The sequence below is a fragment of the Phoenix dactylifera genome, chromosome 4, assembly GCF_051530095.1.
Source record: "Phoenix dactylifera cultivar Ajwa chromosome 4, Ajwa_hap1_PhDact_Kaust_v1.1, whole genome shotgun sequence".
Taxonomy (NCBI): Eukaryota; Viridiplantae; Streptophyta; class Magnoliopsida; order Arecales; family Arecaceae; genus Phoenix; species Phoenix dactylifera.
The window spans coordinates 54,592,587-54,610,522 of record NC_143193.1 but is presented as its reverse complement, the minus strand read 5'-3'; the positions used below and the strand labels follow the sequence as shown (position 1 = coordinate 54,610,522).

The window sequence follows — 17,936 nt, the reverse complement described above, 5'->3', positions numbered from 1 at the left end:
CATGCGGTTCCCCACAGCGGCCGGGATTGGAGAGGTCCGAGGTGACCAGCCGACCGCACGGCAGTGTTTCCTAGCAACTCTCAAAGGGAAGAAGCCCATGGAGGCCCTAAGCGTCGAGTCACTTGACGCCAGAGACGAAGTGGCCTTGCGGCACGGGGAGCCGGCCGAGGGCGTAATCGAAGTTCCCCTCGAAGAAGGCCGCCCGGACCGCACGGTCCGGGTCGGTGCCAACCTCGACTTGGAAGCTCGGCTCCGGTTAGTGGAATTCCTCCGAGCCAATGCAGATGTGTTTGCCTGGTCGGCGGCCGATGTACCTGGGATCGACCCGGAGGTCGTTTCTCACGCCCTCAACGTCGACCCGACCCACCGACCAGTAAAGCAAAAGAAGAGACACTGTGCCCCGGATCGGATCCGGGTGGTCGACCAGGAGGTAGACAAACTCTTGGAGGCAGGTTTCATAAGAGAGGTGAGCTACCCCGAGTGGCTGGCAAACGTCGTACTTGTCCGGAAGGCGAGCGGGAAGTGGAGGATGTGCGTCGACTACACCGACCTGAACAAGGCGTGCCCCAAGGATAGCTTTCCGCTTCCACGGATAGACCAACTGGTCGACGCGACTTCCGGATATCAGCTACTGTCTTTTATGGACGCCTTCTCCGGCTACAACCAAATAATGATGGCTCCACAGGACGAGGAGAAAACTGCCTTCATAACAGACCGGGGGCTGTACTGTTACAAGGTAATGCCCTTCGGTCTGAAGAACGCTGGCGCCACTTACCAGCGCCTCGTCAATAAAATCTTCAAGGAGCAGATCGGCCGGAATATGGAGGTGTACGTGGACGATATGCTGGTAAAAAGCCGCCATGCAGACCAGCACATTGCAGATCTGGAGGAGACTTTCACCACCTTGCGAAAGTTTCGCATGAAGCTAAACCCAGCGAAGTGCGCTTTTGGTGCTTCGGCCGGGAGGTTCCTCGGTTTCATTGTCAACCAGCGCGGGATCGAGGCCAACCCGGACAAGATCAAAGCCATCCAAGATATGTCCCCTCCGACCAAAGTGAAGGAGGTTCAGGAGCTCGCTGGAAGGGTCGCCGCGCTCGGACGATTTGTGGCAAAGTCGGCCGAACGCTGCCAACCATTCTTCAAGGTGTTGAAGCGCCCAAAAGACTTCCTCTGGACGGCCGAATGTCATGCGGCGTTCGACCAGCTCAAGGAGTACATGGCGTCTCCTCCCCTGCTGTCCAAGCCGCAAGAGGGGGAGATGCTCTACCTTTACCTGGCGGTCTCCCCAACCGCAGTCAGCGCAGTACTGGTTCGGGAAGAGGCAAGACTTCAGAAGCCTGTATACTACATCAGCCGAGTCCTCCGGGATGCCGAGACGCGGTACACGAAGGCTGAGAAGATCGCCTTCGCGCTGCTGACTGCGACCAGGAGGCTTCGCCCCTATTTCCAGGCTCATTCTGTCACCCTTTTGACCGATCAACCACTGCGGCAGATTCTCAGCAATCCAGAGAATGCGGGACGGCTGGTGAAGTGGGCAGTAGAACTTGGTGAGTTCGACATCCGCTACCAGCCCCGACCAGCCGTCAAGGCCCAGGTGCTCGCGGACTTTCTCGCTGAGTGCACTGTGCAGGAGGCGGAACCTAAGCCGCCGGAGACACCCAGCCTCGATCTCCCGATCTGGACGCTCCACATTGACGGGTCGTCGAACCCTGAAGGTGGAGGGGCTGGGCTGGTCCTCACCAATCCCGATGGAGTGATAGCCGAGTATGCCTTGAGGTTCGGATTTCCAGTGACCAACAATGAGGCGGAGTACGAGGCCCTAGTCGTGGGACTCAAACTCGCCAAGGAGCTCGGCATCCGGCGTCTGAAAGTCTTCACCGACTCCCAGCTGGTGGTCGGGCAGGTTCGAGGGGAGTTCGAGGCGCGGAGCCCGACCATGCAGAGCTACGTCCGGAAGGTGCAAACACTCATTCCCGACCTTGGCAGTGTTGACATTCAGCAGGTCCCGAGGAGCGAAAATGCCAGGGCCGACAGGTTGTCCCGCCTAGTGGACGCAGACGCGCACAACTTGTCGAGGGCAATCTACCTGGAGACCCTGAATGCCCCGAGCATTGACGGGGCTGGAGCGGTGATGGCAATTGATCCGGAGCCGTCTTGGATGGACCCGCTCGTCGCCTACCTCGCCGAAGGAATCCTCCCTGAAGACGAAGATCAGGCCCGGCGGCTTGTAAAGAAGTCCGCCCACTACGTACTTTATGAAGGGAGGCTGTATCGGACCTCGTTTACCGCCCCCCTCTTAAGGTGCCTCCGCCCCGCAGAAGCGGCCTACGCCCTCGGCGAAGTCCACGAAGGCATCTGCGGATCGCACTTGGGGGCTAGGTCCTTGGCGCATAAGATCATGAGGCAAGGCTACTATTGGCCGACCTTGTTGGAGGACTCGAAGGACCACGTGCGGAAATGCGACGCCTGCCAGCGCCACGCCAACGTCCAGAGAGTCCCCTCTGTCCCCTTGGCGCCAATCACCGCGCCCTGGCCCTTCGCACAGTGGGGAATGGATATCCTCGGACCATTCCCCGTCGCTTCGGCCCAGCGGAAATTTTTGATTGTCGCCATCGACTACTTCACCAAGTGGGTGGAGGCAGAGCCACTGGCCACCATCACGGAGGCACAAGTCCGGAAGTTCGTGAAGAAGAACATCATTGTCCGATTTGGAGTACCTCGGGTCCTCATCTCGGATAACGGTCGACAGTTTGATAACAAGCACTTCCGGGACTTCTGCGAGGAATTCGGGATCGAGCATCGGTTCACATCCGTGTCGCATCCCCAAACCAACGGCGAGGCCGAGGTCACAAATCGGACAATCCTCCAAGGTATCAAAGCGCGGATCGGCCGGACGGGGCAAGCTTGGGTCGAGGAACTCGAGAATGTCCTTTGGGCGTATCGGACCACACAACGGACTCCTACTGGAGAGACGCCTTTCAGCCTAACCTATGGCACGGAAGCCGTTGCCCCCGTGGAGCTCGGACTCCCCTCGCCTTGGGTGGCCGCGCACCGACCCGAGGCCAATTCAGAGCAACTCCGAGGGAACTTGGATCTCTTGGAAGAGGCAAGGGAAATGGCTCAGGTACGGATGGCAATGTATCAGCAGAGGGTGGCCCGATATTACAACTCCAAAGTCCGACCGAAGCTTTTCAGAATTGGAGATCTGGTGCTGAGGCGAGCTAAGGCATCTCAACCTACGGAAGGTGGGAAGCTAGCGCCAAATTGGGAAGGCCCGTATAAAGTTCGTTGGGTAAACCGACCTGGCTCCTACCAGTTGGAAGCCCTAGATGGCCGAGAAATTCCAAGGGGCTGGAATTCCGCTAACCTGCGGATGTATTACCAGTAGAACAACAAGGCCAGAAAGACAATTTAAAAAGGACGATCCGGGTGACGTATACCCCTAGGTCCACGTGTCTCCGCTCGCGCCCAGGCCGCATCCTCCTCGAAGAACCCGCGTATCGCGGCCGCTCAACTAACACTCCTCACCAGCAGCAACTGGCGATCCGATTTCCCAGGTAACGCATTAATTAGCGTTTAATACCCTTCTCGTGTTCCCCCCAGGCAACGCTTGGAGGAGAGGAGAAACACGGTCGCGGCTGGGCACAGAGAAACCCCGATGGGCGGCGAGCGACAAGTGGCCGACCAACGAGTGGAATGTCCCGAGGCTCGGCCCTCGGATGCCTGGCTAACCCGATGATCATCCCGGGAGCAGACTAGCCGGAAGCCCCGACCGGTCGCCTCGGCTTGCGCCAGCCTTGGCCGACCAACGAGCGGAATTTCCCTGAGGCTTGACAACCCTCGGATGCCTGGCTAACCCGATGATCATCCCGGGAGCAGACTAGCCGGAAGCCCCGACCGGTCGCCTCGGCTTGCGCCAGCCTAGGCCGACCAACGAGCGGAATTTTCCTGAGGCTTGACAACCCTCAGATGCCTGGCTAACCCGATGATCATCCCGGGAGCAGACTAGCCGGAAGCCCCGACCGGTCGCCTCGGCTTGCGCCAGCCTTGGCCGACCAACGAGCGGAATTTCCCTGAGGCTTGACAACCCTCAGATGCCTGGCTAACCCGATGATCATCCCGGGAGCAGACTAGCCGGAAGCCCCGACCGGTCGCCTCGGCTTGCGCCAGCCTAGGCCGACCAACGAGTGGAATCTCCCGAGGCTCGGCCCTCGGATGCCTGGCTAACCCGATGATCATCCCGGGAGCAGACTAGCCGGAAGCCCCGACCGGTCGCCTCGGCTTGCGCCAGCCTAGGCCGACCAACGGGTGGAATCTCCCGAGGCTCGGCCCTCGGATGCCTGGCTAACCCGATGATCATCCCGGGAGCAGACTAGCCGGAAGCCCCGACCGGTCGCCTCGGCTTGCGCCAGCCTTGGCCGACCAACGAGCGGAATTTCTCTGAGGCTTGACAACCCTCAGATGCCTGGCTAACCCGATGATCATCCCGGGAGCAGACTAGCCGGAAGCCCCGACCGGTCGCCTCGGCTTGCGCCAGCCTAGGCCGACCAACGAGCGGAATTTCCCTGAGGCTTGACAACCCTCAGATGCCTGGCTAACCCGATGATCATCCCGGGAGCAGACTAGCCGGAAGCCCCGACCGGTCGCCTCGGCTTGCGCCAGCCTTGGCCGACCAACGAGCGGAATTTCCCTGAGGCTTGACAACCCTCAGATGCCTGGCTAACCCGATGATCATCCCGGGAGCAGACTAGCCGGAAGCCCCGACCGGTCGCCTCGGCTTGCGCCAGCCTAGGCCGACCAACGAGTGGAATCTCCCGAGGCTCGGCCCTCGGATGCCTGGCTAACCCGATGATCATCCCGGGAGCAGACTAGCCGGAAGCCCCGACCGGTCGCCTCGGCTTGCGCCAGCCTAGGCCGACCAACGAGTGGAATCTCCCGAGGCTCGGCCCTCCTTCTAGCGCCAACTGTTGCTGGTGGTCCAAACCGAGAACGATTGACACGACGGTGTGAACGGGGTTCCGCCTGAGTTGTCTTGGTTGGTGCTGGTCGCGCTCCACCTTCCGCCAAGGAACCTGCAAACAAGCCTTGCACCACCACCAGGGTGGTGATGGCCCTCCGACGGTCAAGTCAGAGGAGATTGGAGGAGGAGAGATGATAATCACAAGTGGGAGAGAGTGCTCTGGGAGGTATTGCTTACCCCCCCCTTCTCCCCCCAGCCGCATATATACCTGGCTGGGAGGTCTCTCAGGGGGGTTTGTCGTCGTGGGGCACGATAGAATGGCCACTGACATGGCCGTTACGGGGCGTCGTGGAGCAGCGCTGGGTACGGTCATGGCAGGGCGTAGTGGAGCTCCGCTTTGTACGGTTGATACAGGAGATCGTGGGCAGCATCGGGTACAGCCGTTGCAGGGAGTAGTGGAGCAGGAGGCCGCGGCGTGCCTCTGGAGAATAGCCTGTCGTTATCAAAAGATCTCCGACTCGGGGTCGGAATGCTGGATCATAGGGCAGCCGACCCGGGGTCGGGCTGCGAAGCCGAGGAGGTCCGACTCGGGGTCGGAGTGCTGGATCATAGGGCAGCCGACCCGGGGTCGGGCTGCGGAGCCGAGGAGGTCCGACTCGGGGTCGGAGTGCTGGATCATAGGGCAGCTGTAGCTTTCCTGGATACGCGTGCCGATCACGTGGGGCATGGCGGCTCAATTCCCCCATAACAATATATATGGAAGAACCTATATGGCCATTGGTTGAAGGTGATGCCTTCAATATTTTAGGCTAGTAAAAATTTAATGGCCGAAAGTATCCTATCTTAGCTTGGATTACAAAAGATATTTTAGTAATTCCAGTATCTATGGTAGCATCCGAATCAACATTTAATGATGAGTGATAGATGCATTCCGAAGTTTATTAGATTCTGATATTGTTGAAGCTGTGATTTTTTTTTAGGATTAGCTAAGGTATGAGAAAAAAGATATTAATTTTGTATTTTATATAATATTTGTGTAAAATTTAACTTATTTATAGTACTTCACTAGTTTTTTTTTATTTTGTTTTAGGTATTATTGCATCTATTGTTCATGATCTTGATTTTTTTGCTATGTCGGATAGCTATTCTATCTTCGTTGAAAATTCAAACAAATAAACATCAATTTATATACTATAATAACGTAAATGAATATGATACGTAGTTTTAAAAATATAGTTTATTGTTTTTGTTTATATATTTTAAAACTATTATGCTAATATCATCATTTTTATTGTAGGGTGATTGAAGCATTGAAAATTATCACGTGATGTCATTCCATTACATTGAACTATTCCACTTTTATTAGTTTATAAAACTTTACTAAAGATATTTGTGTTGGGATGTGTTGAGATTAACTATGGTGGATGATGGTTGTGTTTTTTATACTATTTATACATTTACATTTTTAATCTTATATCATTTATCTTATGGGCATTATGCTATTTATGTGAATCATTTATTATTTATAGGAGCTCTAGTGAGAAAATAAGTATATATTTCTTTTTTGAATATTTTTGTTTAAAAATATTCAATATTCATACATCCTAATTGACTTTTTTATTTTCTCATATTTGTATTTAGGTCTTCTGTTATGACTATGAACGAGCATACACTCATGTTAACTAGGAAGAGTGTTGGTGATCATTTGGTTTCTCAATATCAAATACTTTTTATCTCTTTTTTGAATATCTTAGAGTTCTATGGTCCACTTCTTGTTTTAAATAGAGCTTTGAATTATAATTATCTTCCTTGCATGTAATAAATATTTACTGAAATTATAATTTTTTAATTAAATCTATCCTTTATGAATATGTCATTATGGTTTTTACTTTTATTAAAATTTCACTTCTTGCTTTTGATTAATGCTTGCCAAAATTGTAATTTTTTATTGATATATTCTTTATGATTATATCATTATTGTTAATTTTTATTATTGATAAATGCTTGTTAAAAATTTATTTTATTACTTGAATCTTTTCTTTACGATCGTGTCTTTATTGCGAGTTTTTATTATTGAATTTTGTTCAAAATTTGATTAATATCCGAAAAATATCAGATTTACATCCGTATCTATTTATAACAATTATGAATATGCTTAATATTTGATTCATATTCGTATCTGTTTAGAACAAATATGAATATTAATTTTCATACCTATTTAATATTTATATTCGTATTTATATTTATTGAAATATATATATAAATATAGATTTACTCTATTTTCAGCTCTGCATGCATCTAGGCCAAGGACAACCGGATGAATCCGGCTTTATTTATATTTGAACTGTCAACCTTATAGGCCAAGTGGGCCCCGTAGATTGAGAGAATTCGGGCCTTCCGCCTCTTTCAAGCATTCTTGCATCCATCCGGGGATCGGGTGGATTGGGTTGGGCTTGCTTGTATACTTGTTAGGCTTAATTTTGTGATTTGGGTTTTCTTGTCCCAGGCCCTGCTCTTGACTCCCCTGGCTCTTCCTTCACCTTTTGCCCCTAACTCCTCCCTTTTTTCCTTTTCCTTATTTTCCATCTTATTCCCAACTTTTTTATTCATTTCTTTACTAATGAAATGTTTGGGAGGCTCTTCCCACTATTTTGCTGAAGGAAATTAGTGTATGCAAGCAAAGGCAACCAGTTGCAAATCTCTGAGTCGAGATACATAGATAGTCATATATGCACCATTTTGACTAACAATTGTAGTAATTATTATCTTCGAAGGTCTATGCTTTGTCAACGAACAACGTGCCATAAATGGGACAGTTAGCTACAACCCTGATCCTTGGTTTAAAATGATGATCATACTCACAAAACGGCAGTCCTAAAGATGGTTTATGAGGAATTCGATAACGTCATGGTATATAGAGTCGTGCTCTAATCATATATATGATGCTTTACGTTTGATGTGCAGACTCTGGAGCACCCCGTAACATTATCCGAGTAAAAAGAATAATATAGGCGACATCAAGAGGTACAGCAATAAAAAAGAACCACGTTTATGAATATTGACCATGTCTCTACGCCATGGCATGGCTGCAAGCCTATTGTTTGGTGGTGGAGGTTGGTTGCAGTTAGAATCGAGGTTAGGAAGTTACTCTGCGTGGGGATTTTAGGTCCGGGTTATCTTGACAAGGTTAGGGAGAAGATTAGTTAGAGATAAACAGAATAGGGTCGTGCCTCCCGTAGAATAAGGGAGGAGGAAGGGCTTGAAAGGAATATATTATATAATATTATATAACATATGTATAAATATAATATTGTAGGTATAATATTGATATAATATATTAACATACTATTGACATGCTTTTTTTTTTTTTTTTTTCTGAACTAAGGATAATTTTGTCCTCAACCTTTAGCTCAAGATCATTACTCTCGAATAATCTTGGATTTCCAACTTCGACGATGGACATTCCCTTTCTGGGCTGGAATTTGATAGACAGAGAATATTTTGGGATCACTATCACGTAGAATTATTATGGTACAACCAAATATGATGATCTTATCACTTCATCCATATTATTCTTAATTTTAGAATAATCACCTCATACTAAACGACCCTAACATGCTATTCAATTGATTTACTATTTCTTTAATGGTATATTCGATTATATATGGTTATAAAGTTTAATTATTCAATATATATTTATTTTTTATATTCATATTTTTAATATTTAATTTGCATCCGTTTTCATTTAAAATAAATATAAATATAAATTTTTATATCCGTACTAATATCTCTATTTATCTCTATTCAAAATAAATATAGGTACAGACGCTGTGGTATCCGGTTTCAGCTTTAGCGCCGAGTTCTCCAATCAGATGGCAATAAACTAATCTTACCCCCGACGCCATCAGTTGGACGGTCCAGATTAATTCCATCAGCTAGACCGTGGAAACAGGCACGGACCGGCCCAACCCCATCGCAGTCGCACCTTGATACCTTATCGCTTCCCCCCTCGCTGCTGCCGCCATTTCTCCTTCCCTCTTCTTCCTGCGGCGAATGGCGGAGGACGATCTAAACCAGCCGGCGTCGGATGGCGGTGGCGGAGGAGGAGAAGGAGAAGAAGATGCCGCCAAGGGGGAAGAGAAGGCGGCGGAAGAGGATGCCTTCTCCTCCTCCTCCTCGTCGGAAGACGAGGAATCCGACTACTATTCGGATTACTCGTCCGACGACTATGGTGACGGTGGAGGCGAGGAGCCCGGCGAGTCCGAGGACGAGAACTCTCCAGGGGCGAACATCCGGCGGTTCACGGAGGCTCTGGAGAGCCGCGCGAACAAGAAGCGGGAGGAGGAGGAGGAGCGGGACTACGTGTACCACGAGGACCTGTTCGACTTCCCCCGGGACCCGGAGAAGTGGCGGGAGGAGGACCTCCAAGAGCTGTGGGCGGACGCCCCCGTGGAGATGACGGAGCCCGGGTGGGACCCCGTGTGGGCCGACGAGGAGGAGTGGGAGGTCGTCCGCCAGGAGATGGAGGCCGGCCGCGACCCGCCCATCGCCCCCTTCTACGTCCCCTACCGCAAGTGCTACCCGGCCATCCCCGACAACCACTACGACATCTCCAATCCCAAGTCCGTCATTGAGGAGCTCGACCGCATCGAGGAGTTCCTCAAATGGGTCAGCTATGTATTCCCGGACGGAAGCACGTCAGTGTTGCCTTGCTTTTTCTCTCTTATTGGCTTTTCAGTTTTCCCCATCATTCTTTTCCCCCTTTTTATAAGCTTTACAACGAGCCAAATTAGAATTTTTGAATCATCTTCTTGACAAGAATATCAAGTAAACGACCAATTTGTTATATTTCCTCAATGTTAATATCGAGGAAACCGTTTTGAGTTACAATTGATTGTTTATTGTCATACAGCTGGTAATCTCAGCAAGGTTGCTGTGCTATAGACTTATGTACAGGGCAATACGCTTATCTTGCTTAGAGTGGCGTAGTAGACTATCTTACTGATCCTCTGTCTATTTTTGTTGGCAAAGGTATGAAGGAACTGTCTGGGATGATTTGGCTCATGGGAAAGGAGTTTATGTTGCCGAAGAGGGACTTGTCAGGTCAGATTCTTTATTATCCACCACACAGAATGCAGACTTCTTATCATTTCATTACTCTTCGTCTTTCTACTTAGCTTGGCTTCATTTTCACAATGCTCGCAACTTTACCTACCTGCGTGTGATACTATGATGTTTATTGTATGCAATGGTCTTATGGTGTATCACAGTACCATCATAACCATCAAGCTTTATTCCATCTAAAGTGTATCTGAATACTGGCTCTTCTGTATTGATATCTGTCCACTAAACGTAGGTAAAATGTAAGAGCAATTAATTTTTGCAAATTACACTTGCCGTTTGCCTATTCTTTCATGGAATGAACTTAAGTACAATCGAGCTCATTGAAATGATCTAGCCCACACCCGTTGAGGTTGCTTTTCTACAGATTGTCAATTCCTTCTATCATCTTCTTTTGCTCACAAGGCCGATTACTATTTTCTAAGAAAAAATCCATTTTCCTTGTAGGTATGAAGGTGAATGGCTTCAGAATCAAATGGAAGGTCATGGAGTTGTTGAAGTAGACATTCCAGATGTAGAGCCTGTACCAGGTTCAAAGTATGTCAGAATCGATTTCTTTACCAACAATTTCATGTAACTTTGGAAAACCTTTATTATATCTTGTACTTTTCTGACTATGTACTTTAATTACCAGGCTTGAAGCTAAAATGCGTGCTGAAGGTAGGATCGTATCCATGGATTTTATGACCCCAGAAGATAGAAGATGGCTGGAGATGGATGTAGAAGATAGCTACCGCCTTTCTGGTAATCTAAGAGAAATTCCATTTTATGAAAGGGAAGAATGGGTAAAGGTGTTCGGGCAGAAACCGTAAGTAACCATCGCTTCACTCAGCTACTCATTTTTTTTCCTACTTCACATGCATCCATCCATCTCTTCTCTACCACTACCATAGTCCAATTAATTAACAACACCTTCATATCATTGTTCTCATGGTTGCCATTACCATAATTTTAGATTTTGGAAGGTGAGGATGCATCAGGCTCCTGAAATATATGCATTTGATTGTCTCATGTGATGCTTAACCTGTTGCTATTGAAACATGATGACTCATGAATCATTGCATTGTTATTAGGAATTATGTTTGTGATCCATCAGTGGAAATCAAACTTTGTGTAACAAATCACTTAGCATAGAGATACACACTTCTGAAGTTTAAATTAATTCTTGTACAGTTTGTTGATTCTTAGCGTCAAACTGCAGTATTTGTCATCATGAACATGTTTTGGCACTTTTTTTAAAACTTTCAGCTACGAGAAATTGCTGTCTATAATCTTGTTTAGTGATGATCATTTTGTCTGACAGAGAGAAGGGTCGATATAGATTTGCTGGACAGTGGAAGCATGGGAGAATGCATGGCTGTGGTGTATATGAAGTTAATGAACGCATTATTTATGTAGGTCCATTGCAAACTGATTAGTTTAGGACCCTTTTCAAAATTAAGTGAATATTACATGGTTTATGCTTTTGAATCCTGTCTGATCCTGCAGCACTGAGTAACATCTTGAGCATTTAAAGATTATTAAGTTGTTCAGGAGAAATTTGGAGAACATCAATATTTCCGTAGTAGTTCATGTTTGTTTGCACAGTAAATCTGAGTAACAATCGCATATCCTGAATGCAGGGCAGGTTCTATTTTGGGGAACTTCTAGAAGATTCTACGGGTTGTGATTCTGATGTGTCAGCGGTATCATTTGATTTACATTCCTTGTATGCCAGTGCATTTTCTGGAAATTTTATTAATGCATCGGCTGTTTCAGTTGCATGCAGGTATAGCTGAAGTAGCTGCTGCAAAGGCACGGATGTTTATCAACAAGCCAGATGGAAGTACATTTCTAATCTACCTTACCTTTTCCTTTTAAAATGTGATATTCAATTGTTATGGATAAAACTATCTAAAGCAAAGAAGACTGCAGTTTTAGCAATCTTTATCAAAGGCCCAAGTTTTGGCTAAAGAATCCATGAGATTGACCATAAGGCTTTCTAGAAATTAATTCTTCAAAAGATGAGTAGCGTTCTCCTGTTTCCTAGAGACTTGTTGCTAGTCCATCTTAAATGTCAGACTATGCGAGTCTTCAGAGGTCTGTGGCAACATCTTATTTTGCATGTCCTTGTAAATCACGCCAAAAAGCTTTTTCTCATCACTGTAATGTAGTTTGTTTCCTCTAGCAATCAGCACTTTGAAGATGAGTACCATTCTCCCATTTCTTAGAGACTTGTTGCTAGTCCATTCGAACGTCACACTATTCAAGTCTTGAGTGGACGATGGCAATATCGAATTTTGCATGCTCCTGCAAATTATGCCAAAAAGCTCTTTCTTGTCACACTAATTTAGTCCATTTCTTGAAGTAATTTCCACTTTACTGAATCCAAACCTCCTCAGAATTTTCTATTAAATCCCACAATTTCCAGTTATTAAGGCAGTTATTGATGTCATAGGTGTCTCACTTCAGCTGTTATTTGTTGTCTCCCTGTGAATATCATGAAAATTGAACTTCATAAAACTAACACCCAGGTGATTTTTAGATATTAGGTTCACTTTTAACTGTCTTGGAGGTGACTAAAAAATAATAGTTTAAGACAGTTGTGTCAGCCTCTTTGGGCTTGTACATAAAACATGCCACTGCCATGTTGTTTTAAAGATCCACTACATTGCTAATGGCAAGTGGGAAAAAGGATTTGAAGATGCTTGTTTGATTAAGTATATTGACTCATGGTTGGGGCATGTTGCTTAATCTTGCCTCAAAGTAAATGTGAAGGGACTTGCTTACTGTGTTTACAAATTTACCTTGCCGGAAAGAAAACTCGCTAGCCATCTATTCTTGAAATGAACAATACAATTCAGAATGGCTGTAGTCTAAAACAATAAAAGCCAACCATGTGGTCTACTCCTTTTTCCATCCACGTTCGTGGCTTATGCCTGATCATTGTGGATATTTCCATTGCATGTATATTCCATTCTGATTTTCTCACTCTCTGTATCCTACATCTTTCAAGATGCAAATTGGGCTGATAAGTCCTGGGATATTTCTAAATCTTCAATTAGCCTGGACTGTGGCTGAGTTGATATGTATATATTGAATAATGTCTCAAATGTAGAAATACTTGGCCTAACTTGCATGCTTTCCATTAGTCTGGACTGTGGTTGACTTGATATGTATCTTGAATAATGCCTCAACTGTAGAAAAATTTGGACTAACTTGCATGCCTAATTTCTGGCGGCCATCTTGAATAAATTTTCTGCATTTTCAGTTGGTGGTGGAAACCTCCAGCCCATCCCTCCCCTCCCTTCCCACAAATGTAGCCATAGTGCATTACCATGTCTTCATTTTTCTTTTTTCTTCAAACTTAAATACCATTTCCATTGTCCATTTATTATCAAGTTAACTCACAAAACTTTTTTAGCATAAATTATTGCATACTTTAGTTTCTTCGATCTATTCCGGCGTCCAATCTCTTACTATTCTCTTTGTCCTTGTTTTTCCTCAAAGTGGTTAGAGAAGAGCGAGGTCCCTATGGTGATCCTCAACATCCATACTTCTATGAGGAAGAAGATGTATGGATGGCTCCTGGATTTATCAACCAATTTTATGAGGTGTGCTCACTGTCTGCTTTTCTACTTGTAAAACAGAAGACTGTCATTTTCTATGATGGTAATGAACTGTTTGGCATAGGTTCCTGATTACTGGAAGACATATGTGGAAGAGGTTGATCAGGAAAGGGAGATGTGGTTAAACTCATTCTACAAAGCACCACTTAGGATTCCTATGCCTGCAGAGCTCGAATATTGGTGGTCTAAAGGTACTTAATTTATTTTGTTGCTGATATTTGTAAGTACAATTCTTGATCAAATTGTAGATGTGGTGTTTGAGGACTTTTCGGTGGGTGGCACATTGTTTCAATTGGTGACTGTAGTACTGTTTTTTTTAATACCATTTCTTGTTTCGCTAATCTATAAAAATTCTTTTCTTTTGTATGGATAAAATTTAATAATTTTGAGCAGCTCTTCTTGTTAAATTGATAAGTTGATGATACAAATCAAAAGTAAGTGCACATAATCTGGATAAAAGGGTCGCTGTAGACGTGTCATTTGCCTGCATGGGTAATCGGCATGACTATCTCAGTAAACTGCTTTTAGAATTCTGTTGGTAATGAGTGAGAAGGATGCAGGGTTTTAAAGTCTTACCTCTGGATTGCAAGCATGCTTTGCCAAAAAGATTGGGTACTTTATCATAAAGCAAGAAAAAAGGTCTATCTTCCTTAAGGTTTCCTGTGTAGGAAGGATTTTAGTTTGATTTTTGATGAGTTCTATGAAAGATTTGCATGGTAACTATGCTTATGAAAGATTGCATGGTGCAGCATAGTGTTTTATGATTCCAAGCACAGGTGCACATCAGCATGAAAAGATGCATAACATTTCAAAAAATACATCAAAGGTACCCTTTTTTATGTTACTTTTGATTACATTGTGGTGAGACTTAAGCATGTTTTGAGCTTTCAAACCAGAAAATTGATGCTTCTAAACAAATCTATTGTCTTGAATAAATTTAAAATACATGCCCTTTATGATAAAACATTAGCAACTCATTTTGCTGGATTTACATGAAGAAGTTAAATTGAGTATTAAATGGAATGAATCAGAGTCCTCATGATTGTTTAACTACTCATTATCCCAGAGATCCTCTGGTGTGGGTTGGCTAGCAAGATTTTTTAGCCAAGGGCCTGGGCATTGTTTGATATCAGAATGCTATACCTTCAGCTTAATTTATGTGAACTAGGATAGTAGGATTCCAACCCCATTTAAGGCAGGCCAATAAAATGGCAATTTCATGGACAGTTAGGGATTGTAATTACTTCATCTGAAGTTCACTAATCATTTGATGGCTAAAACCATCACATCGATGCTGATTTTTGCAACAATTATATAAGAGCTGCTGAGATGCCTGACTATTGAGCAGGTGATGGCAGTGGTGATGACATCTTAGTATACAACTTGTTTGTTCATGTGAACTTTTTTGACCATCTCTATCGGTTTATAAGTTTACTTAGCAACAGCATATTTATGAGATGCTGATGGACTTCTTATATTTTTTTTTTTGTATTCAGTTTTGACTCTAAACTTGTTAGATATGAGAACATGTCCATTATAGTTTGTTTAGGGCTATCTATTACTTAACAAATGTCCCCCTTATGGATTTGTTTGTGAGTTTGTTATGTAATTGTTCTCCCAGATGGATTTCTTTATGAGTTGTGTTATGCCGATTAATACTATTCACCATCATTGTCCTTATGCATCTTCAAATCTTTTCCCTTTTCTTTGTAGATCACTCCCACCTGACTTTATTCTTCACTTCTGCTAAGATATCGGCCTCCTTACCAGAGCCCTCTGTAGTAATTGACGCACATGAGCGAACTGATTTAATTGTTTTGCCATCATCTTTGTTAAGCTGTCTGAACTTAATCGGCTGTTGGATGTAGTCATAATTCTGCAGTAATTCATACACAAACATCTTTGTGAAAGGTATCAAGAAAATGGTGGTTTAATAACCATTTTATGGTTATTTCTCATCTCACTGGCCTGCTGGTATTTCTAACCGTATTTTGTAATCTCATTTCAGATAAGTGTATCCCATCAATATTTATTGGTTAATTTTAGCTTAATTTTAACTCAACAGGTGATGATGATACTGAATTTGTTCTCGTTAACAAGGAACCTGAACCAGACCCTGCAGACCCATCGAAGCTCATGTATACAGAAGATCCTCTCATTCTTCACACTCCTACTGGACGGCTGATAAATTATGTGGATGACGAACAATATGGTGTTCGCTTATTCTGGCAACCACGTGTAGAAGATGGGGAGGATGTGGATCCTGAGAAAATTGATTTTTTACCTCTTGGATTTGATGAGTTCTTTGGGCGAAGAACGAAGGATGCAAAGAAGGAAAGTGGATTAATGCGCTTGATCACTGTAGTTGAGAATGCATTGAAGCCACTGTTGGATAAATTGGAGAAGTGGACTGAGGAGAGGAACAAAGCTAGTGACATGAAGCAGAAGCTTATAGAAAAGGAGCTGGAGTTCATTGAATCTGAGATATGCTTGGAAGAGGCAATAGAAGACTTGGAAACGGTGTTAAAGATGAAGCAAAAAGAAGAAGAGAAAAGAGCTGCAACGGGGAAGGACAGTGATGACTTTTCTGCTTCTGCTGATCTGGATGACACTGACACAGAGGATGGCGAGGATGATGATGAAGATGAAGGGGCACCGACAAGTTTCGGTACAGTGCAAGGGGAAGCTGATAATGAAACAATAGCAAGTTCTACCGACGAAAGCAAACTGGGAAAGTCTCCTTTTTCTTCTCTCTCGTTGTCATTCACCTCATGCAGCCTGGCTTCACTTGTAAGTTCTTTGATTTTTCCATCATCATATGAGGCGGTAATATAGACCTACTGATGACCATTTCTGGAAGATATCTTGCCACTGCCAAAAAGTTGGTCTAATAGCTCTTGGTTTTCGGTAAAGGCTCTTTGTGAGCACAAGATATTTTTTTAATGGTACATGCATGTTTTTCACTATCAGCTTATCGATAGACTAGGCCCTACAAATTAAGTTGATATTTGATTAATATACTTGGCTGAATTTCCAAGCATTAAAATGCGACCATTTATCCTTATTTCTTGTTTATATAACCAGTTTTCTTTGAGAACCTGTTGTTTACAACCTTTAATTCGGCTATTTCATGCATTTTCTTTACAGGTTCCATCCAAGCTGCATGGATCCTCTCCGTCGTGGAAGAAAGGAACATTGCCTTTTTGGTCCAAGGGTTTTGCTCATTTAAATCATGAGAAAATCATGGATAATCAGGAAGAGCTTAGCTCGGTAAAATTTTATGGTACCATTTTTCAAAGAACAAATCTGAGAATGGCACAACCACGGCCGGGTCGTTACAAGAAGAATAGTGGCTATTCTCAGATGTACTCTTTAGCTCGGATTCTTTCAGCTTATCAAGCTCAAGAGAGTCCAAAAACGAGACAGGCCAAGGAAAGATCAGCTGGTGCTCATAGTTTCAATATATTATCCCTGCATGTTCCAATTACCGATGATTTCACACCATGGTAGTACTTGATTATTATCTTTTCTTCTTTTTGTTGGCGATGTGATCGATCATGCGGGGATGAAAAGAGCTAGAGACATTCGTTTCTTATATGAAAGGACAGGAGATGAAGCAAAACTGCTTGCAGAAGTACAAAAAAATGCAAGCAGAATACTGAAAAGTTCATTCCATGTGGGATCCTGTTGTATGTGCACTAGGAGGAATTGCTTGCTAACCCTCACCATTTGCAATCCTTTACTGGTTACAGAAATTTTGGAACAGATAATAGTAGTTCTATCAGTCAAATAATGTTGCAGCTTTTATGTCTGCTGCTTGTGATTGAGTGTTTTGGAGTGTCAGGTGTTTTTGCATGTTAGTGCGACAAATGATGATGGCATGGATTCGATCAGCATGTGTTTTTTGTTTTTATTGTTAAATATTCTGTTGAACTCTTGGCAGTTGAAAGTTTAGATATGTATTCTGTTTTGACGTTTAGGGAAAATCACCCGGAGATATCAAAAATTCACAATAAGGAAAAGTTTTTCTGGCATCCGAATCATATATTCTCTCGTGATGTTGGGAATGCGATGATAGGAGTTGGAATGATGTGATTTTGTGGACAATGTTGCAGGTTACTACCATGTTTCTACCGCGTGGAGTAAAGGTTACATGTGAGCGTGTTCCACGATTTTGGGGCATGAGTTATTGGAGGCATGATTAATCTGAGGCGGCAGCAGTTTTCCGAGCTATATGTGAAAATGAG

General features: G+C 44.6%; 1 protein-coding gene across 1 annotated transcript; it reads left to right on the top strand.

Annotated features, from left to right (window-relative positions):
- Positions 1-8,870: 8,870 nt before the first annotated feature.
- EMB1211 (MORN (Membrane Occupation and Recognition Nexus) repeat-containing protein) lies at positions 8,871-17,726 on the top strand. The gene is made up of 11 exons (XM_008809292.6): positions 8,871-9,657; positions 9,992-10,063; positions 10,529-10,618; positions 10,716-10,889; positions 11,385-11,475; positions 11,704-11,766; positions 11,840-11,906; positions 13,571-13,674; positions 13,754-13,880; positions 15,755-16,479; positions 16,837-17,726. Exons 1-11 carry the CDS (start codon positions 9,014-9,016, stop codon positions 17,197-17,199), a joined length of 2,520 nt encoding a protein of 839 aa, XP_008807514.3. The 5' UTR covers positions 8,871-9,013; the 3' UTR covers positions 17,200-17,726.
- Positions 17,727-17,936: the final 210 nt, after the last annotated feature.

Coding starts and splice junctions, on each gene's coding strand:
- EMB1211 (XM_008809292.6), top strand. CDS start 9,014: ATGGCGGAGGACGATCTAAACCAGCCGGCGTCGGATGGCGGTGGCGGA. Junction 11,476..11,703: donor TTAATGAACGCATTATTTAT/GTAGGTCCATTG, acceptor TCCTGAATGCAG/GGCAGGTTCTATTTTGGGGA. Junction 13,675..13,753: donor TTATCAACCAATTTTATGAG/GTGTGCTCACTG, acceptor TGTTTGGCATAG/GTTCCTGATTACTGGAAGAC.